A 17,406-nucleotide genomic window follows, 5' to 3' on the forward strand; every position below is an offset into this window, starting at 1 on the left:
TTGGATTATTTACAGTAGCTTCTTAGGTTGCACAGCCAAAGAGTTTATGCCATCTCAGATATAGTGGCTGTCCTGCTTTTGTCACATGTCAGAAAAGGCATAGTTGGGAGCAAAAAAGGTCAGCAAAAACATCAGCATTAGTTTTGTAATTAAGATTTCTAGTTTGTTCCTCCACACCCCTATTTTTGCTGCAGAAGGAAGAATGAAATTCTGTGTTTCTTTGTTTATATAGTGGTTTGCTTTCTTAGATTCTGTTAGTTTGTGCTTTTTTAACTGACTTATTTTTGTTGTTTTGGTTTAACATTTATTCATCTCATGTGTAGCCTCTGATGCTTTAGCTGAGTTGAAAAGCTCAGTCTTTTACTGTCTTTGTACTGGCATTATTATCCATGGCTGAAATGGTTATTTAAGCTCTGGGATATTTTCTTTTGATTTTCCTGTCATAATAAAGGAAAAGAAGTACTTAAATGTAAGTACTGTGGATTTTTTGGTTTTTTGATGACTCAGTTCTGAACTGAGTCTCTGGAAGACATTTGTTAGCAGATTGTATACACTGCAGTAGATCCCATTCTAAAAGGTAACATGTTTGTGCACTCCCTTTTTACTGAAAAGAAAAAGAAGTAAATCTGCAGTTTAATACAATTCAGATGAAATATTTTTGCAGGAAATATTACTGCTGTCCATGTCTATCAGCTAATAAAAACATTAACAGGTGTAAATTACAGTCAGGGAAATGCAGTTTGGAGTTTTTCTACATTTAAGGACAGTAAAGCACTGAAATGGGCTTACATGAGGCTTACATAGGCTTACAATTTGGATTGCTGGAGATTTTTAAAACTGACTTAGACAAAAGTTGTTTTGTTGGGGGGGGGGGTTGCTAATGGTAGTAATAATAACAAAACCTGATTTTATTATGTACTTGCTTTTAATGTTTTTTTTTTCAAGCTGCAATATTATTTGATAAACTTTGATCTACAAGTAGAAATGGGAAAGAAATCTGTGGAGTAGGTAAAACAATGCACATCTGTATGAGAATAACCTTCTTGCAATTTCATTCAGTCAACATTTTCTTTTTGGATTTGTGGAATGGCATTTGCTCTTTCCTTGGGCAATATCTCTATATGGGGGCAGAAATAGTCTCACTTTTAATTTTTTTTCACCTGTTACAATTACACCAATAATCTGTCTTAGACTTTCTGTAGTTTTTATGACATGCTTTCAGCACTTACATTTTTGTTTCAGTTGGCTACATTCTTGGACTTGGAGACAGACATGTTCAGAATATCTTGATAGATGAACAAACAGCAGAACTGGTGCATATAGATCTGGGTAAGTAGGACAGCAAGAGAACCTTAATTTTTCTTTATTTGAACTTTTAAAAAAAAACTTTTATTATCCTTTCATTTAGGGGTTGCTTTTGAGCAAGGCAAAATCCTTCCCACACCAGAGACTGTTCCATTTCGGTTAACCAGGGACATAGTGGATGGAATGGGCATCACCGGCGTGGAGGGGGTCTTCAGAAGGTCAGTGCTCCTGAAGTGCACAGGGATAAGGAGGCACCAGAGTACTTCCAGAACTGGGATTGTTACATGTTAAACAGTTCTGCTGCTTGAGAGGGGACTCAGATTTCTGCTGGTAACACCCAAACCTAAATGCTGACCTTTAACTCCTATGCTCCTATTTATATAATCAGCTGCGAGTTCATTTTTGTTACTCGGTGTTTCGTGTTGTTACTTGTTAATAGGTTATTGTCACCCTCTTGTAGAATTCAGGGAGGGCTCAGTGGTTCCAAAGGTTGCACAGCTAAGTGTTGATTCAGAATGATCTTTTTTTTCCTTCAGAACTGTGTTTCTTTCAGAGCTATACTATATATTTGGAGCTGTTAAGTGTCTTTGAGCCAATTAGTTTTGACTCTAATTTCTGTTTAGTTTTCTATATGTAATTTGGAGTCTTTTTCCCCTTTTGGATCATATATTACTTTCCAAATGCAAGATCTAAATCCCATAATAGATCTGGACTCCAAAAAAACCCAGAAAGAATCCCAAATGAGTTGAGTTTCTGTCCATCCTGCCTTCTGTGATTCACCCAAGGGATTCCTAAAAAGCAGGACATTTCTCATTCCAGACTTCGATGATGTTCATGAAATAGTATTTGCAACCCCCAAATTTCATGTCTTTAAAAAAGTACACAGTGTAGGTGTTGTCTTTCTAAGGCAGCAATTAAGGTTAATAAGTAGTTTCTAGTACACCTTTGTCCCATGAAGGAGCAGTCACTGCCACTTCTAGTCTCAAGATGATGCTGTCAAACTGACAGTTTGGTATCAGAGAGGTTATTCCTATATTAGAAATTAAACTTTGAGTACGAATATCCATTATTTAAATTACAAAAATACCATTTCCTTTTCCCAAAAACAACCTAAAATACTGTAAAACATTTTCTAGATGCTGTGAGAAAACAATGGCTGTTATGAGAAATTCTCAAGAAGCTTTGTTGACTATTGTAGAGGTAAGCATTTTTTCATTCTTTTGGACAGTAACCTGCCAGAATGTCTTCAGTTTCTTGTCTTTGTCTTCATATACATCAAATACTCATTTTGGGTGTTTTGTACTGAATTAGAAATAGTGGTGTTGGTCAGACTTGTTAATTCATGTAATCTTTGATAAAGTTATAAACAGTTTGCATTTTCTGTGGGAACTGTTTCCTTCAGGCAGTTCTCCCTCTTCAATACTTACATGCTTCTAGCCATAGTGCAACATTCCCAGCAGGTGTAATACTGACTGAATTAAATCCTCTTTGCATAAGTCACTGAGAAGAGAATGAAATTGATTTTTGAAAGCAGGTTATACTGTGCATTAAAAGCTAATAATTCTCTTTAGTGCCTAGCAGCGTATTAAAAAATTACTTCTTCACTGCTGAGGTGGGACTGATGGCAAAACTTTGTGAAGTATGAACAACACAAATACCTGCAAGTGATCAGAGGCAGTTTTGTTGTTGGATCATCTACTAAGCAATTTAGCCCAATTCTATTGATTAAAAAAGATAAAACAAAAACAAAACAGTAACCCTCCTAATACTGTGGTTAGTGTGAGCACTTCCAACAGTGCTAGGGCACTGATCTAGCTGTAATTAACAGCTGAAATTAAAAAGAAGTTTATTTACTGTGTAGGTGCTGCTCTATGATCCTCTTTTCGACTGGACCATGAACCCCTTGAAAGCTCTGTATTTACAGCAGAGGCCAGAGGATGAGGCTGACATGAGCTCTACACTTGGTACTGATCCACAAGACCCTAAAAGAAAAGCCAGGTGCAGTATCTTTTCTCTTGCCCTCCTCTTGCTGCACTGTTGCCTTGCTTTATGGTTTTCTCGCTGGATGTTGTTCAGGATCCATACCGAGAGCACCTGTTTTTCTTTTTTTAATTCTGCCAGCAGTGATGACCAGAGTTTTAACAAGGTGGCTGAGCGTGTTCTGATGCGACTTCAGGAGAAGCTGAAAGGTGTTGAAGAGGGAACAGTGCTCAGTGTGGGAGGGCAGGTGAACCTCCTCATACAACAGGCCATGGACCCTAAAAATCTGAGCCGACTCTTTCATGGATGGAAACCCTGGGTGTGACTTGGAAGGATCCAGCATGCTTTTAGAAGAAACCTACTTTTTTTGCACCAAGCGTTCTAACATTTCAAACTGGTATTTCACAAAATTTATATCAGGAGCAACCATGATGCTTTATACATATTAGTCTTTGGTGGATGGTTTGGGGTTTTTTTCAATAACCTGTTACTGAGAAACATTTTTTGTTCTGCTTAGGTTCATCCTACAGTCTAAACCACCACGCACTGCTTTGATGTTCCTTGTGACCCACAAGGACTTTGCTTGGGCAGACTGGATGTGTTGTGTTCTTAAAACATGAGATTGATCACTGTTGTGTATCTGCTGAAATGCTGGACTCTTGTATCTGGCCGTGGTAATATGACTGTGTAGAAGGGGTGATCCAAAAACCAGGACTCATGATGCAACCAGCTAAACTACATTTCCAAAAGGGGGCTACACTTAATTCCACGGTGAAAGAAAAGAAAACCAGAGAATGTATAATGAATCAAGGGGTTTTGGGGTTGGGGTTTTTTAAGCTTAGTTAAATGGACACTTCTGTATATAGATGACAACTTTAGGTCAAGTGTAATATGGCTGCTTTTTTTTCCCCGGTTGTAAATTGAATTATGCTGGTTCTTTATTTTTATATTACTCTAAAATATTTAATAATAAAAAAATTAGCTTTTGTTGCTCTGACTTCCTTGAGAAGACATATTGACTATACAGTGAAATTTAGTGTATTGGAAATGTCTGTAAAGCAAACAGTCACTGTATCTGCAATAAACACCTCTCAAAAATATTGAAGTTGTATTCCAAGAACAAAAATCTCATTCTGAGTGCATGGGGTTTTACAGAAGACATTGCTCCTTCTTAAAAGATTGGGTAGTCAGTGAATATGGATAACCAGAGAATCCATTCAAATAATGGTCTAACTTGCATAGTTAATAAATCTTCCCAAACCATCTTTTTATTTAAAAATGTGACTAAAGGTGGGTGTACCCTTATATTATCTTAGTTTACATTTCATGCATTTTTACAGCAGTCTAAATGAAGAATTGGCATTTAATGGGTTTTTATTTGTACAGTGTTCTCATAACCTTCATGCTGTGTCTGTTTTTTCTAAGATATTGTCTACATAGCAAGATGAGTCTTTTGTAGTATGTTTTCATGCAGCTTCCATAAATTTCTGTTGATCCTTGCAACCAAAAGTGCATCCTGGCTTTTTTTTGTGGGGAGGAAATACTGTCCAGGGGTACAGTGATCTGTTTGTTCTCTGAAAACTAAAGTAACTGACAGAGCACAATGCTCCTTATGTGGAATTTAAAGGACACTTAGGAAAGGGAGAAATGTCCTATCACGCAATGGCAGGTAGGAAAGGACTAAACAAAAAGTCCTTCAAGTATTTTTCTTCACCACAGACTGTCCATATATATGGAATATAATGTTATTGTATTCCATATCTATCTGAAATCAAAATTGTTACTCTTATTAATCATTATACTATTTTTGTACATTATATCCTCAGTAAAGAGAGAGCAGATCCTGCTCTCAGACCTTTTTATGTGATTTTTTTTCCATCTAGATACAGATCTTTTAGATTCTCATCAAAGTTGTTAACACTTCCATACAAAACCCAGCTTTGCCTCCACATATGCTTTCCCCAAACTACCTCTGTCTATGGTAGAGAGTCCTTGAGATTTCCCATAGAGATAGATTCTCATTTCTAGAAGACCAAATTTTTAGTTGTAGGTGTTTCTCAAGCCACAGCAGAGAAAATAATGGCTTTGGAAACTCTATCCAAAAAAGTGCTCCATACAGAGTTCGGACTAGATAAAATAAATAACTAGTAAGGCAGTTGTGCTTCTCATGACTCACCTGGAATTTCCAGACACCTTCCAGTCATTGTACAGACCTTGTACTGAGCTTACCTTTGCCTGGACACTACTGTTGGATTTGGGCTATCGAGCCAAAGGAAAACCTGAAATTACATCATTGTACAGCAGCTGAAGCTTGTGATGTATACATTCCTCAGCATCCCTTCCCAACCCACTGTCCTGTTCTTTAAGGGAATTAAACTTCTTACCAGCAAGGTCACACATTGTAAATTTTATCAGTGCAATCAGTCACTGTTAGACAAAGAGTTACATTTTTTCTTCAAGTCTCCAGCCCTGCTTCCAAGCCCTTAAATATGCCATGGAAGTTCTGAATAACACCAATAATCAAGATGTTTTGCTTTAATGAGTACTTCTCATGGGCAGCTCCCAAAACAAATTCTTTCATGGAGAAGAGACTCGTGGACTGTCCTGACCTGTGTTCAGGCAGCTGGCAAATCTGGACTAGAGCAGTACTCCCTGGTTAAGATTTTCATTCCACAAAGTTTCCCAAGATACCGAAATAGCTCACACATCATGTAAGTCATTAAATGGAAAGTAACATCACCTTACTCAAAAATTAAAAGTCAGTTAGTCTAATCAGACATTAGAAAAGGAAACAATGTCTAACCAAGCCTGCTTAGTATCTCTCATTCCGTTGGTCGTCACATTGGTTTGCATTTCCTTTTTCTACCAGCACCCACAGACCAGTGCATTTAAATGCTGTTGAGCCAAACCCCATGCAGTGCTATCCACTGTTCCTTTTTCACCCTGTTTCTGAAATGAGCTCTCTGACAAACTAAAGCTGAGGAAAAGCCAAGTGGTGCTGTCTGAAGCTGAGCACAGAAAGTAGGTGATGACTGAGCAGTGTGGAGCATCAGGAATCCAGCTTGCTTGACCCATGGCCCTCGGGCTCCCTAACCCCTTTAACATTTAGCAATAAAGGCAAAGACTTTAGTTAAGCAAAATCCAAGGTGAATTCCATGGTTCCTTTGGGCTTAGGGCTGATGCTGCAGTCAATCCCTGTGGTTTGGCTTCATCTTCCCTAAAAGCAATACTGACTGTGACCACACATCCCCTCTCCCAAGGAACTTCTGTGTTGTCAACGGCCAGAAGTAAAGCAAAGAGCCTTGGACAGAGAGAGAGAACAATCATAGTTTAGAGGGGATTACTTCACAGGCAAAAGGCATTTACGTAAATGTTACTGAAACAGGTTTAAGATTAAAAATCCTGGTGATAAGAGCTAAAAATAAAAGATCACTGTGTAACAACTTTTTCAGCTTTCAGTTTAACGTTTGAGCATTCATTCAGCAATCTACTGTGCAGAAGCCTTGTGCTGTGCTCTGAAGAAATGCATTCTGAAAAACTAAATTATTGCAAACGCATTTTGAGCAGAATGTTGACGTTGGTGTTTATAAACAGCAGAGTCCACTATAAAAGCAGCTGACATTTGCTTTTTCAGTTGGGCAGTCCTTGTTTAGTCAGCTTTTCTGCTGAAATTACAACTCCACAGAGAGTAGAGAAAATATAAAAAAAAACTAGCAAAATGACCACTTAGGATTTGTATTCATTGGAAAAAGGTCTTTCTCAGAGAAAAAATTAACTTACTGGTGTTACATCTGGTCCTGATATGAAATCTGTTTCTCTTTCTTGAAAGGGAGTAAAAGCTTCTCTTCCACTGAAGTTATGGTGTGGATATGGATCATGTTGTGAATTCATAAACTGGAAGTCTAAGCAAGAGTGGAAATGCAAGTAAATATGTAATTTACATCTTTAAAATTGCACTATACCTATACCTGCTACAAATCCTTACAACACTAACTTAAAACTTTAAAACAACCAAATAAAATCAAAGCTAGAGACAGTTCTATTTGTGCTTCAGAAATGGAGATATAAGCAAATTAAATTTTCCTAAGATGGCACATCCAACAAAGTAGTTTCTGTAATTATGAGACATGTCTGATATCAATGTCCAGCGTTTGGGTCTTTTTTTTACTTAATAATTTCCAGGCCATATTCTTCCATTGTTTAAAATACAAAATTATTTCTCACAAAATAAATTTGTTGGCCGATTTTTTTTCTAGACGGCAGCATGAGTCCTTGAGTCCATGAGTCCCATTTCAATCATCTCAGCGTAAAGGGAAGGAGAAGCTGGTTCTTTATATGATTTTGTTTTGGTTTTTAGACTTGCCTCACTACCTTAATCAGTTGATTATGTTAACACACCTATGCATTGCATAATGTTTAAGTAGATCATACACACTAAGAGCCCCTTGGCTATGACAAAACACAGAAACTGATGCCCTATCAGCACACAGCTGTCCTACCAGTGTAATTAAAACCAGTTTGAAATCAATTTATTTAGGTCTGTGAAAACCACTGTGGGTGCAAACCTCCATGTGACACACATCTCATTATAATTATCTCTTATCTGTTGACCTTAATTCTGTCATTTACACACAAGGTCTCGTAAAGCACTGACAATACACAAGGTATTGTGTTAAGGCAGACATTATGTACAGAAAGATAAACACAGACCTCTGAGCCTCTGCTTCTCCTCAGGATATGCAACCATTACTTAAAGCAAAAGTGTCCTGTCATCATTCAGTTCCAAATTACCAGCTTTATTTTATGTAAAACATGGAAGTCAGCTGGCAGGCTCCCTGTTTTTCACTGTCTTTCTCAACCACTTTCTTTCTCACTCCTACATTATTTTTTGAGTCTTTGTTCTAATGGCTATAAAGTACACTTTTTTTTTTTCTTTCAACAGCCCTTCCTGAATGTGGCTCTCAGCCTCTCCCTCCTCTACTTCACTCATTGTTTTCTCGTTTCATTACAACATCTGCATTACAGTTGTAGATGAGGGGTCTTTTTACAGCTTGCTGCTGTGAAAGAACTATTTATCTCTTAATTATAGGCATGCTTGAAGCTTTTAAAGTTAAATAGTTCTTTAAGAAGTTGCATGTCTATAAAACCATTTTAAGAAACTAATAGGATTAAATTAAAAATATTTTTACATTTTGCAGTTACTCTTTATAAGAAATAGGAGTATCTCAGTACGGAAGTGATCCAATTGACTATACACCAAGGAGTTTAATGGATTTCTTCACTGGAGGAGGAGGCTGTTACAACATGTTCTCTATATAAAATAAATAATTTACTTTTATTGCTGGATGTCACAGTGCATTTAACATATCCAATTTATGAATAATTCATCATTTTGATATTGGTTTTTCAAGTCTCTCTATGAGGTAACTAGAACTTACTGAAAATGCATTATCATTCGCTGAGAAGAAAATTGGGGCTTCCTTGTAGAATTGCTCAATTTTTTATGATCTGAAAGTGATTTATCCTTGCAGATTAATACAAACCAGCTGTTTTCCTGAAAAATTCATGATACCACTCCCATGTATTGATGTGTGGCCTTTGTCAGTTGGTTTTTTTGTTTTGTTTTTTGTTTTTTTTACAAGAAGACATTGTTTCCTAATATTAGAATTGTTAAATAGAAAGAAAGTGCTGCAAAGGACTACATTTGCAGCCATTGATGAATTGTTTCTCTTCAAGAAGTACAGTCAGAACCAAAATAAACTTAATTCTAAAATAATTAAGTGCACATGCAGTGGTGTTACAATCTCAATCAACAAAACTCAATGCCAACAATAAAACACAATAAAACCAGTTAATTCCTTAGAGTAATTCAAAAGTATAGATGTGCCTAATGCTTCATTTTCCTTGTGTATAATTGAAGAATTGAGATATACTAATGACATTGTGTGCATAAGGAAAGTTAAATAAGGAGAAAGAGGTTTGAGACAGAAACCAAATCATTATAGAAGGAAAGCAGAAATTTAGTAAAAATGCCAGACATCTGGGAAAATAAACTAGTTTCCTTCCAGCAATTTCAGGTGAGGTAGCCATAATACTTAGTTAAATACCACAAAAGCATTAGAGATTTACACACGACTATGATTTTTCAAGTTATTTAAACACCAAATATCAAGAGACAAGCATTTTATGCCTAAATCAAAGCAGACACATGCACTAAGATATTTCAAGTAAAAGGACATTTAAGGACTTCATACCATTTTTCAAGTCTCCCTGTAGCACCCAAGTCAGAAGCCTACATACCACAGGCTCCCTCTGTGCCATCAGAACTGGAAAGGTACTTCCCCAGAGCAATTTTACAACAGCCAAGATATTAATTACCCTGCAGAGATCCCAGTTTCTTCCTGCTAATTACAGAAGAACCTTGAACAACTCTGGCTTCTTGCTGATGTTTCTCTGCTAAGGGACCAAAGACAGGTGGAATAAACCTGGCCACTGAAAGTCTGCAATAAGAGTCAGGTGCAGCTGAAATCAACAGAAAAACTAAGATTGGGCTGAAAAAAACCCCCCTGTGGTTTAGTAAGAGCAGAACCCCCACAAATCTCTAAGTCAGTAACATGACAAGTTGTTAGCACTGGATTTAGGAATCTAGTTTTATCCACTTAGACTTGCTTTGCTGAACACATTCAGTGAATGCAAATACTCTTAATTCTTTCATGCAGTGGCAGTTCTGTGCATCCAGAATGAATACCACAGAGAATACCCCATTTGGTAAAGCGATGCTTACAGTACCTAGCCTGATTTTGATGACAGTATCTGCTGCAACACCTAGCAACTCTGTCTGCAAGTGGAAAGATAATGATCTGTAATGCTTGCATCCTACAGAGAAATTAGGTCAGAAAGTATATTACTGTGAATATTCTGTTTCAATTACTTGGCAGTACTTGCAGCACTGAGAATTACTTGGCAGTGCATGGCAGTACAGGCTCTTGATCAGGTTTAGACCCTTTAGTAGAGAAACTAGAAAACTTGCAAAACATGGTGAGGTTTCTAGCAGGCAGGCAAAGCTGCCTAAAGAATACACCATCTACAGTCTCTCAAGAATACGCAAAGGAAGTCAACTTGGCTTATAAATATTTTTATAATTATCAAGCAGCTTTCAAGTGGCTTTTAAGAAATGAATTCCAGTCTATTGTAATTAACTCTAAAAGACAGCTGCCTTTTGTGTGCTTAGTTTCTTCTGTTCTTCTTCCCCTTTAGTTTTGCTTGTCTTTACTTTGATGTTCAGCTTTGTTTTCCCTTGGACCACAGTTTCAGTTGTTTTCTACCTCACAGTGCATCCCATAACTGTGGGACCCAGAAAAGACTGGAGGCCATCAAAAATAACTGTCTGATTTAAATTACTGTCATGAGCCTTATTTTACAACCCTATGCCACAACTATAAAGCAGTGAGACAGCTACCAGTAGAACCCAACAAGCCACTAGTACAATGTATCTTACTTTGCATTGCACTCCCTAACTTGTAGAGCACTCATCTCCTGAGGGTAATTGCTCCTCTTTGAGGAGGAAGATCTGTTCCTCTAAGACCTGTAAGTTCTTTGTTATAAAGGAATATTTGGGCATCCTGTAGAGAGTTGCAAACATACAAGAAAAAGTCTTTGTAACTTACAGTTGTGGAAAAAATATGTGAATAGATTTTCCTGTTCCAACCTTAGAGAATTTAAGAACTTGAAATGATCTAATAAATCATATTCATGTAAGAGAAACTGAACACATTTTTAGAAGGAATAGTTTGTTTTTATATTAGAATAAACTAATACCGAAAAAGCTTTTAGAGAGAAGTATGTATCGGTATAAAGTACAGTCCCACATTCACTACTTAGAAAGTAGGTGGAAATAGAGCACCTAGATCCCTAAATTTATTTTTCCTGAAAATAACCACTGCATGAAACTCAGCTCCTTTTCTCCAGCTTAGAATTTACAGAGATACTCTGAAAAATAATGTTTTAGTCCTACATAACTTTCCTTTTTAGTAAAACTAGGTCATCATATCCATATCCTTTCTTGAATTCTTTTCTAGCTGCAAGTAACTACTTGTGACCCTTGAAGAATTATTTTCCTCCTCCTTTTTAAGTAATAACAGAAGATATGTGTATGATAGATCACTTAGATCAATCTGATGGACAAGCAAGCATGTAGGACAGGTCCTCCCCTCTGGAAGAGTGACCTCTCTAAATATGTGACCTTGAATCAAAAACAAAGAACATGCACAGAAGGAAAAAAACCCAGGAATAACAAAAGGCAAAGCAGACAGGAATAGGGTTGTGAATGGCCTTTCACAAGAGCTGGTCCAGAAAACACACTTGTGTATGATGACGCAGAAAGAAGATGTGAGGTGAACCTGAGCCTGAACAGGATATCAGTGAAAGTTTGGAATAGTTCTATGATCATCCTTGAGGTTGGGATAGACAGGATTTCGGGCTCTCAGGCACATGGTGTGACTCTTGGGGTGGTGTCCTGTGCAGGGCCAGGAGCAGGACTCAATGTGGGTCCCTTTCAACTGGTAGCTTTCATGAAGATCACAGAAAGCCATCCCTGAACAATGAAACTACCCCCATTTCAGATTGCCAAGTCCATGTATCTTTCCACAGGGCTTGTTTTCCCCTCAGCCTGACACTCAGGTGTGAGCTGCAACCTAAGCTGAAACTCATGTCATGGCTTGACAAATGTGCCTCCCACCAGCTGGGAATGAGCAGAGAAATCAGCCTTTTCCTTTGAGCATCATGCCAGAAGGAGGGGGTGACTCACAGGGTGCTGGCACTCCCACATCAAGCCCTGTCTGTTCCAGGCCCAGGATGTCTGGCGGCTGCCAGGGAGTGACTCTCAGTCATTTTTTAAAAATTTAATATTTGTTTAGTATGATACTTCTATTACTGAATAGTTCTAGAGTTTAAATCAAAGTTGTATCAAGAACATGCAGGAAGGACAGCATTGGTGAGTATTCTCCCTGTCAGAATATCCAACTACTTAAAGAATAATAGAAGAAAGAGGAAATAATTCCTACTGCCAACAAAGTAGATTTTGTCACTGATTTCAGTGACAGTTGAAGACATGCAATTGAATCTCCCAATAGATCCACTTTAAAATGACCGTGTATGTCCATTTGTATTTTTATGTAAGTCATCAGTTTGGTAAGTAAGCAGAATCTCTGTTTCTTAAATCAGAGATTACCATATAAGCAAATAAATACATTTATTTCTGGATAGCCTGTGACCAGTTGGATATGGTAGCAGCATGTGTACTACTTTGTCTTTCTTTGTCAATAGTGTGAAGACCTGAGAGATGACTATCATATTCACACCGTTGATCCAGCCCCAGGTAACGGGAATTTCTGAATGTAGGAGAGAAAGAAGAAACTTTATTTCATTTTAATTTATTAATCCTTCTTAACATGTAGCGTATTATCCTGTATTATTTACTTTATCACAGGCAAAAAAACTCAAACCAAACCCTTAAGGTTCTTTTATTTTAAAATAAACCTCTTATATATGGTTAGTACTGTTAGATCAGCTAGATGGATAAAATCAGGTAAATAAAAGAGGAGAATGCCTGTACTGATTAAGTCAGGAGATACTATTCCACAAAACCTCTTGCCTTTTATATAACAGTTTCAACATCCTTGATTGAAGAAGAGGACATAAAGCACAAGAGAAAACACACCCTAGATTTGCTGATGATACTGCAACTTGATTTCAAAGACAAAGACTTTGAAACAGTGATCAAAAAGCTGTGAAAATAATATAAAGTCCGTTTGAAAGCAGGCCCAGCTATACTCACGAGATAGCTTTTGAAACAGGCCAGTTTTAAAAGCCAGCTTTTGCCAGAGGCCTTCATCCCCATCAGTACTCCAAATTAAAATTTATTACAGAAAGCAATTACATGTAATTTAACATTAAATTAAAACGCAAAGCTAAATCCAGACAAGTATTAGTCTGACAATATAGGGAGAATACAAATATAGCTGCAATATTATACAAATAAGGCAGCTGTGACTGCAAATAGATGGCATTGTTCCATGGCAAAAGAGAGGACCCTGTAATAAGCATTGGTTTAAGTGAAAATACAGGGGATGATTTCCCTACTGTGAGTGAATGCTTGATCCTGGGGAAGTGCCAGGAAAGCTGTCACTGCTCTCAGACCTTGGGATATCAGCCAAGGGAAGACCTGCAGGCTCCATGATGGGAGCAAGTGCTCCTGTGAAGACGAAACACTAATTCTGTAATTAATGAATTATTTTCTTTGCTTGCTTTCTTTCCCAAAGGAAAATCTGTCTCTGCAATTAGTGAACTACTGATCCTTTGTGAACTGATGATTTTTTTCAAGAAGGGGAAGAGGAGAAACTTTATAGGTTTAGATTCAACTCAATATACAATATTTTGTGTGAAAGAGAGCCTTAGCAGCTTAGTTTTATTCTGTCTTCTTTTCAGGAAACCACTTTTAAGTCTTTGAGCACTATCAGAATATATTTATTTAATCAGAAAATATTTCCCATGCAATTGAAGAGTATGGAAAATTTTAACCATTTATTGACTTGGGATAATGGAGCATGGTGATTCACTTCAAGAAGTCCAAAATTAATAATATGGTTAATTAACACAGTTTTGCAGTAAAAGCCAGACCATTTCAAGTGAGAAGCCCCAGAAAAGTCTGATTTTTTTTCTTACTTAATTAATTGGGTTAAGTGACCAGTACCATATTTTCTCTTTTTCTGTAGAATGAAGTTTTTCAGGAACAGACCATTTTGTTCTCAGAAACAAGTAGGAGACTACAATCTGATATGATGCAATTTACAAGGGTCAATTTAATGAGTTCAGTGGGTGTTGATGTTGCCTCCGTTGCCCTGAAAATGACAGTTTATCATCCACATTCATTCGGCTCTTCATATCTGGGCAGAGGTTGTTAAAATTTTACTTGATGCTATAACCATGAGAAATAAATCTAACTGACAAGGAACTATATTTCATCTTGATAGTTTTGCCAGTTATGCATATAATTTCTTACTTGCTTTAGGGTTTTAGCTAGTCTTCACAAATAATGGAGTGGTTCAAGGGAATTGACTGAGGGGACAGATTGTTAAGCTATCAAGTTCTGAGAAGTAGGAAACTGCTTAGCCAGATTTAGATGTCCTGTGTCTTAACCCTAAAGATAAGCAAGCTAATTTTTCATTTGCCTATGAACAGTAAGTGCTTTTCCCTTATTTTTTTTCATTGGATCAGGTAACCTTCAAGACCTTGTCTATTGTTAGCAAATCTGAATGCACTCAGCAAAAACCCAATGCTGTTTACTCTAATGGGACCAGAGTCTGGCCTTTCTATGTGAACATAATTTGTATTGCCCATCGAAAGTGATTTTTAATGGCCTCCTTAACAAGATAATCCATCAAGGAACTGGTGACAACTGCACCTAGTAACCCACTTAACAGATCCAGTTTGACAACAATTGGGCATTACTGCATGTCATCAAGGCAGGGTGTAACTTGATATTAAATATAGCAAACACATTTGACAGTGGACCAGAGCTGCTTGAGAAGGTTGAAGGTGGTGGCTTCTGAGCAGAAGAATGGTTTGGCTTTGGGTAATATTGACTTGGGAATGGAATGGAGAAAACATCTACTGCATGTGAGGGTAGTTCAATGATCACCAGATTCAAGTAAATGCTTGGGTTTGTGGATGGTACTCAGAGCTGTGTGTTTATGAAGGACTTCCTGAAGATTTTATTTCATTAGATTCATAGGACAGGTATATGATGGCAGAGGAGACCTCATTCAAATTGGCATCTTAAGTGAACATATTGTGTGTTCTGAGTAGATCAGTTCAGATTTAACAGGAAAAAGCCAATTTTTCAATGTCTTTCTCCATTTTGAAATAAAAGATCCAATTGATAGTGTGTGTTTCTGTGACTGGAATGAACTGCAACGAGGGAAATATCAATGTCTATATCATCTATATCTATACATCTACATCTATATAATCTATATCTATCTTGCAAAAGGGTTAATAGCAATAGCCATTAACGGTTCCAGTGAACAATTCACTATACTTAGAGTATTATTAATATTCAGGGAAAAGTCAGTTTTTCTGGATCTTTGGGAATACTTTGATTCAAGACAACATTTCATCACAGGGAAATCTGCCATCCCACAGATAATCAGAATTTGGAAACTATTTCACAAGAAATACTGAGAATTATTCTGCATCTTATCTATGTGCTACCTGTATTTAAGTATTGCCAAATATTTACAATTGTTAGAAAGTCATAATCTGTGTGATCTCTATCACCTTTAAATGCTTGGGTTTTTTAAAGAGTCAAAAGTTAATTTAGTTCAAATCAGGTATTTAAGATTCACACCTAGATTTCAGGTTCAGTTACAGGAAGTTTGGGATCAGTGTGACTGTTGATTACCTTACAGACACAAATAAATCTTTCAGGGAATAGAGGAAATACCAAAGTTTAAATAATATGGATTGGTTGTGGTGTGAAAAGGCATGCTGGAATTTGTCAGAGAGAGTTAGTCCACATTTAAAGTACCTTTGTTCCTATGGCAGAAGAAAGCAAAATTTATAGGCAGAGATGCAGCTTCTATCAGTAACATACATTCCTGACATTTTCTAAATAACTCACCTTGCCAAAAAGCCTAAATAAACTTAAGGACATTTGGCAGAATGAGTTGAATCTCTTCACTACAGGATTTTGCTTGAGTGCTTATGTCAGAGGTTTAAAGTCTTCTTGATTCTTCTGTATCTTATGTTTTAGCAAATAAAATCTTACTGTATAATCCAGGCTCTTATTGTCACTGTTTTGAATTATCTAATCTTGGAGATCACTATCAGTGCACAGTAATACAGGACAGCCTGTTCCTGAAATACCCCTTCAAATTTATTTTGCTTATAAAGTTCAGTTCATGCTTTGCCTACACTACAAAGAACATACCAACCTACCTGTAACAGGCATCTTTTTTTAAAAAGAGTAACAACTTTTACCTGCAGAGTGTTTTTTCTGGTTTGGGAAAATGTTTCTTTTTTTTTCACTCATTAAATGTAATTAACTGTGCTGACAAAACTACCTTCCTCCTGAGGTCAAATCTGATGGTCTTGAGCAAAAAAAAAAATCATCATTTGGAAGCAAACCTAGTTTTCCTTCTAAACTATTTTCACTCAGAGACATTTCCCTGTTAAAGTTAATAAGACACTCAAATTATCTTTCTGTTGCAGCAGTGAAAAATTTGGTGAAAGTAACATGCAAGATGAAATCAAGTGTTGGACCTGCAGGATATTAATGTGGTAGCAACCATTTTGGTTTATCGTGGGTATCAGTAATGAGATGGCAGACCTCTGCAGCTGGAGTGGCGAAACAGCTTGGCTGGGCGTTTTGGGAGACAAAACATAGCTGAAAGTGTGGCTACTGTTGACCCAAAGATAGGCAAAATCATCTGCTAGTGGTGAACGACCTCTTTGAGTCGCATAAGCTACAGGGGAAGTTAAGGACTCACAAGTACAACTTGAACTGATCGTCTTGCAGACAGGATAATGTAATTTGTGGGTTTTCAGCAGGAAGGTTATCATATTTCACATGTCCTGTATGGGCAGGCCCTTCTGGCATTCTGCTGAGCTGTCTTGAGTCTCTCCACACTATACTGCCAAGCTGTGGTACAGCTGGATTCTGACTGATTGTTTTAGTGTTGGGAGTGAGGTGGGAATATGTCATGTTCATTCACCAGTGGCCTACAGAGCATCCTGGCATTTAAGCATATGTATAACTTAAAAATACATTCATATTCTCACTGATTCCTTAAAATCAATTACTTTGATGGTTCCTAACTGTATTCACAACATTTTACAGTTGTCTCATACCTGTAAAATATATGTTCAGCTTCTTCAAAGAGCAGGTCTTGCACTTTCAGTCCAGGCCTGTAATGCCAAATCAATCTCACTTCTGTCAAATCTTCTGTGCATTGCATGACTAGGATATACTGTGATAATGCATTAGTAAGGTAATTTATTATGCTATACATTTTAATATTATAAAAGTGTAATTAATATTAAAATATAACTTTATAGCCTTAC

General features: G+C 37.1%; 1 protein-coding gene and 1 long non-coding RNA gene across 3 annotated transcripts in view; one reads left to right on the forward strand and one right to left on the reverse strand.

Annotated features, from left to right (window-relative positions):
* Nucleotides 1–4,781, forward strand: part of ATM (ATM serine/threonine kinase) — a 56,150-nt gene extending 51,369 nt beyond the window's left edge. The window contains exons 59-63 of the mRNA XM_066175793.1: nt 1,243–1,329; nt 1,409–1,523; nt 2,442–2,505; nt 3,167–3,303; nt 3,430–4,781. Of these exons, the coding sequence (XP_066031890.1) occupies nt 1,243–1,329; nt 1,409–1,523; nt 2,442–2,505; nt 3,167–3,303; nt 3,430–3,610 (584 nt within the window). The 3' untranslated portion in view covers nt 3,611–4,781. The remainder of the gene's footprint in view (nt 1–1,242; nt 1,330–1,408; nt 1,524–2,441; nt 2,506–3,166; nt 3,304–3,429) is intronic.
* A 935-nt stretch (nt 4,782–5,716) lies between these two features.
* On the reverse strand, nt 5,717–9,746 carry LOC136285918 (uncharacterized). Of its 2 annotated transcripts, none has more exons than XR_010719589.1 (3): nt 9,664–9,746; nt 7,066–7,187; nt 5,717–6,586 (listed from the first exon to the last, which is right to left on the reverse strand). It is a non-coding gene; the product is annotated as an uncharacterized lncRNA (long non-coding RNA). The 2 variants fall into 2 exon arrangements; XR_010719588.1 differs by having other exon boundaries at nt 9,540–9,715.
* Between the last annotated feature and the right edge of the window lie 7,660 nt (nt 9,747–17,406).

The sequence above is a fragment of the Chamaea fasciata genome, unplaced genomic scaffold (genome assembly GCF_029207755.1).
Source record: "Chamaea fasciata isolate MVZ Bird 193981 ecotype frontalis unplaced genomic scaffold, bChaFas1.0.hap1 SCAF_2, whole genome shotgun sequence".
NCBI classification, from domain to species: domain Eukaryota; kingdom Metazoa; phylum Chordata; class Aves; order Passeriformes; family Sylviidae; genus Chamaea; species Chamaea fasciata.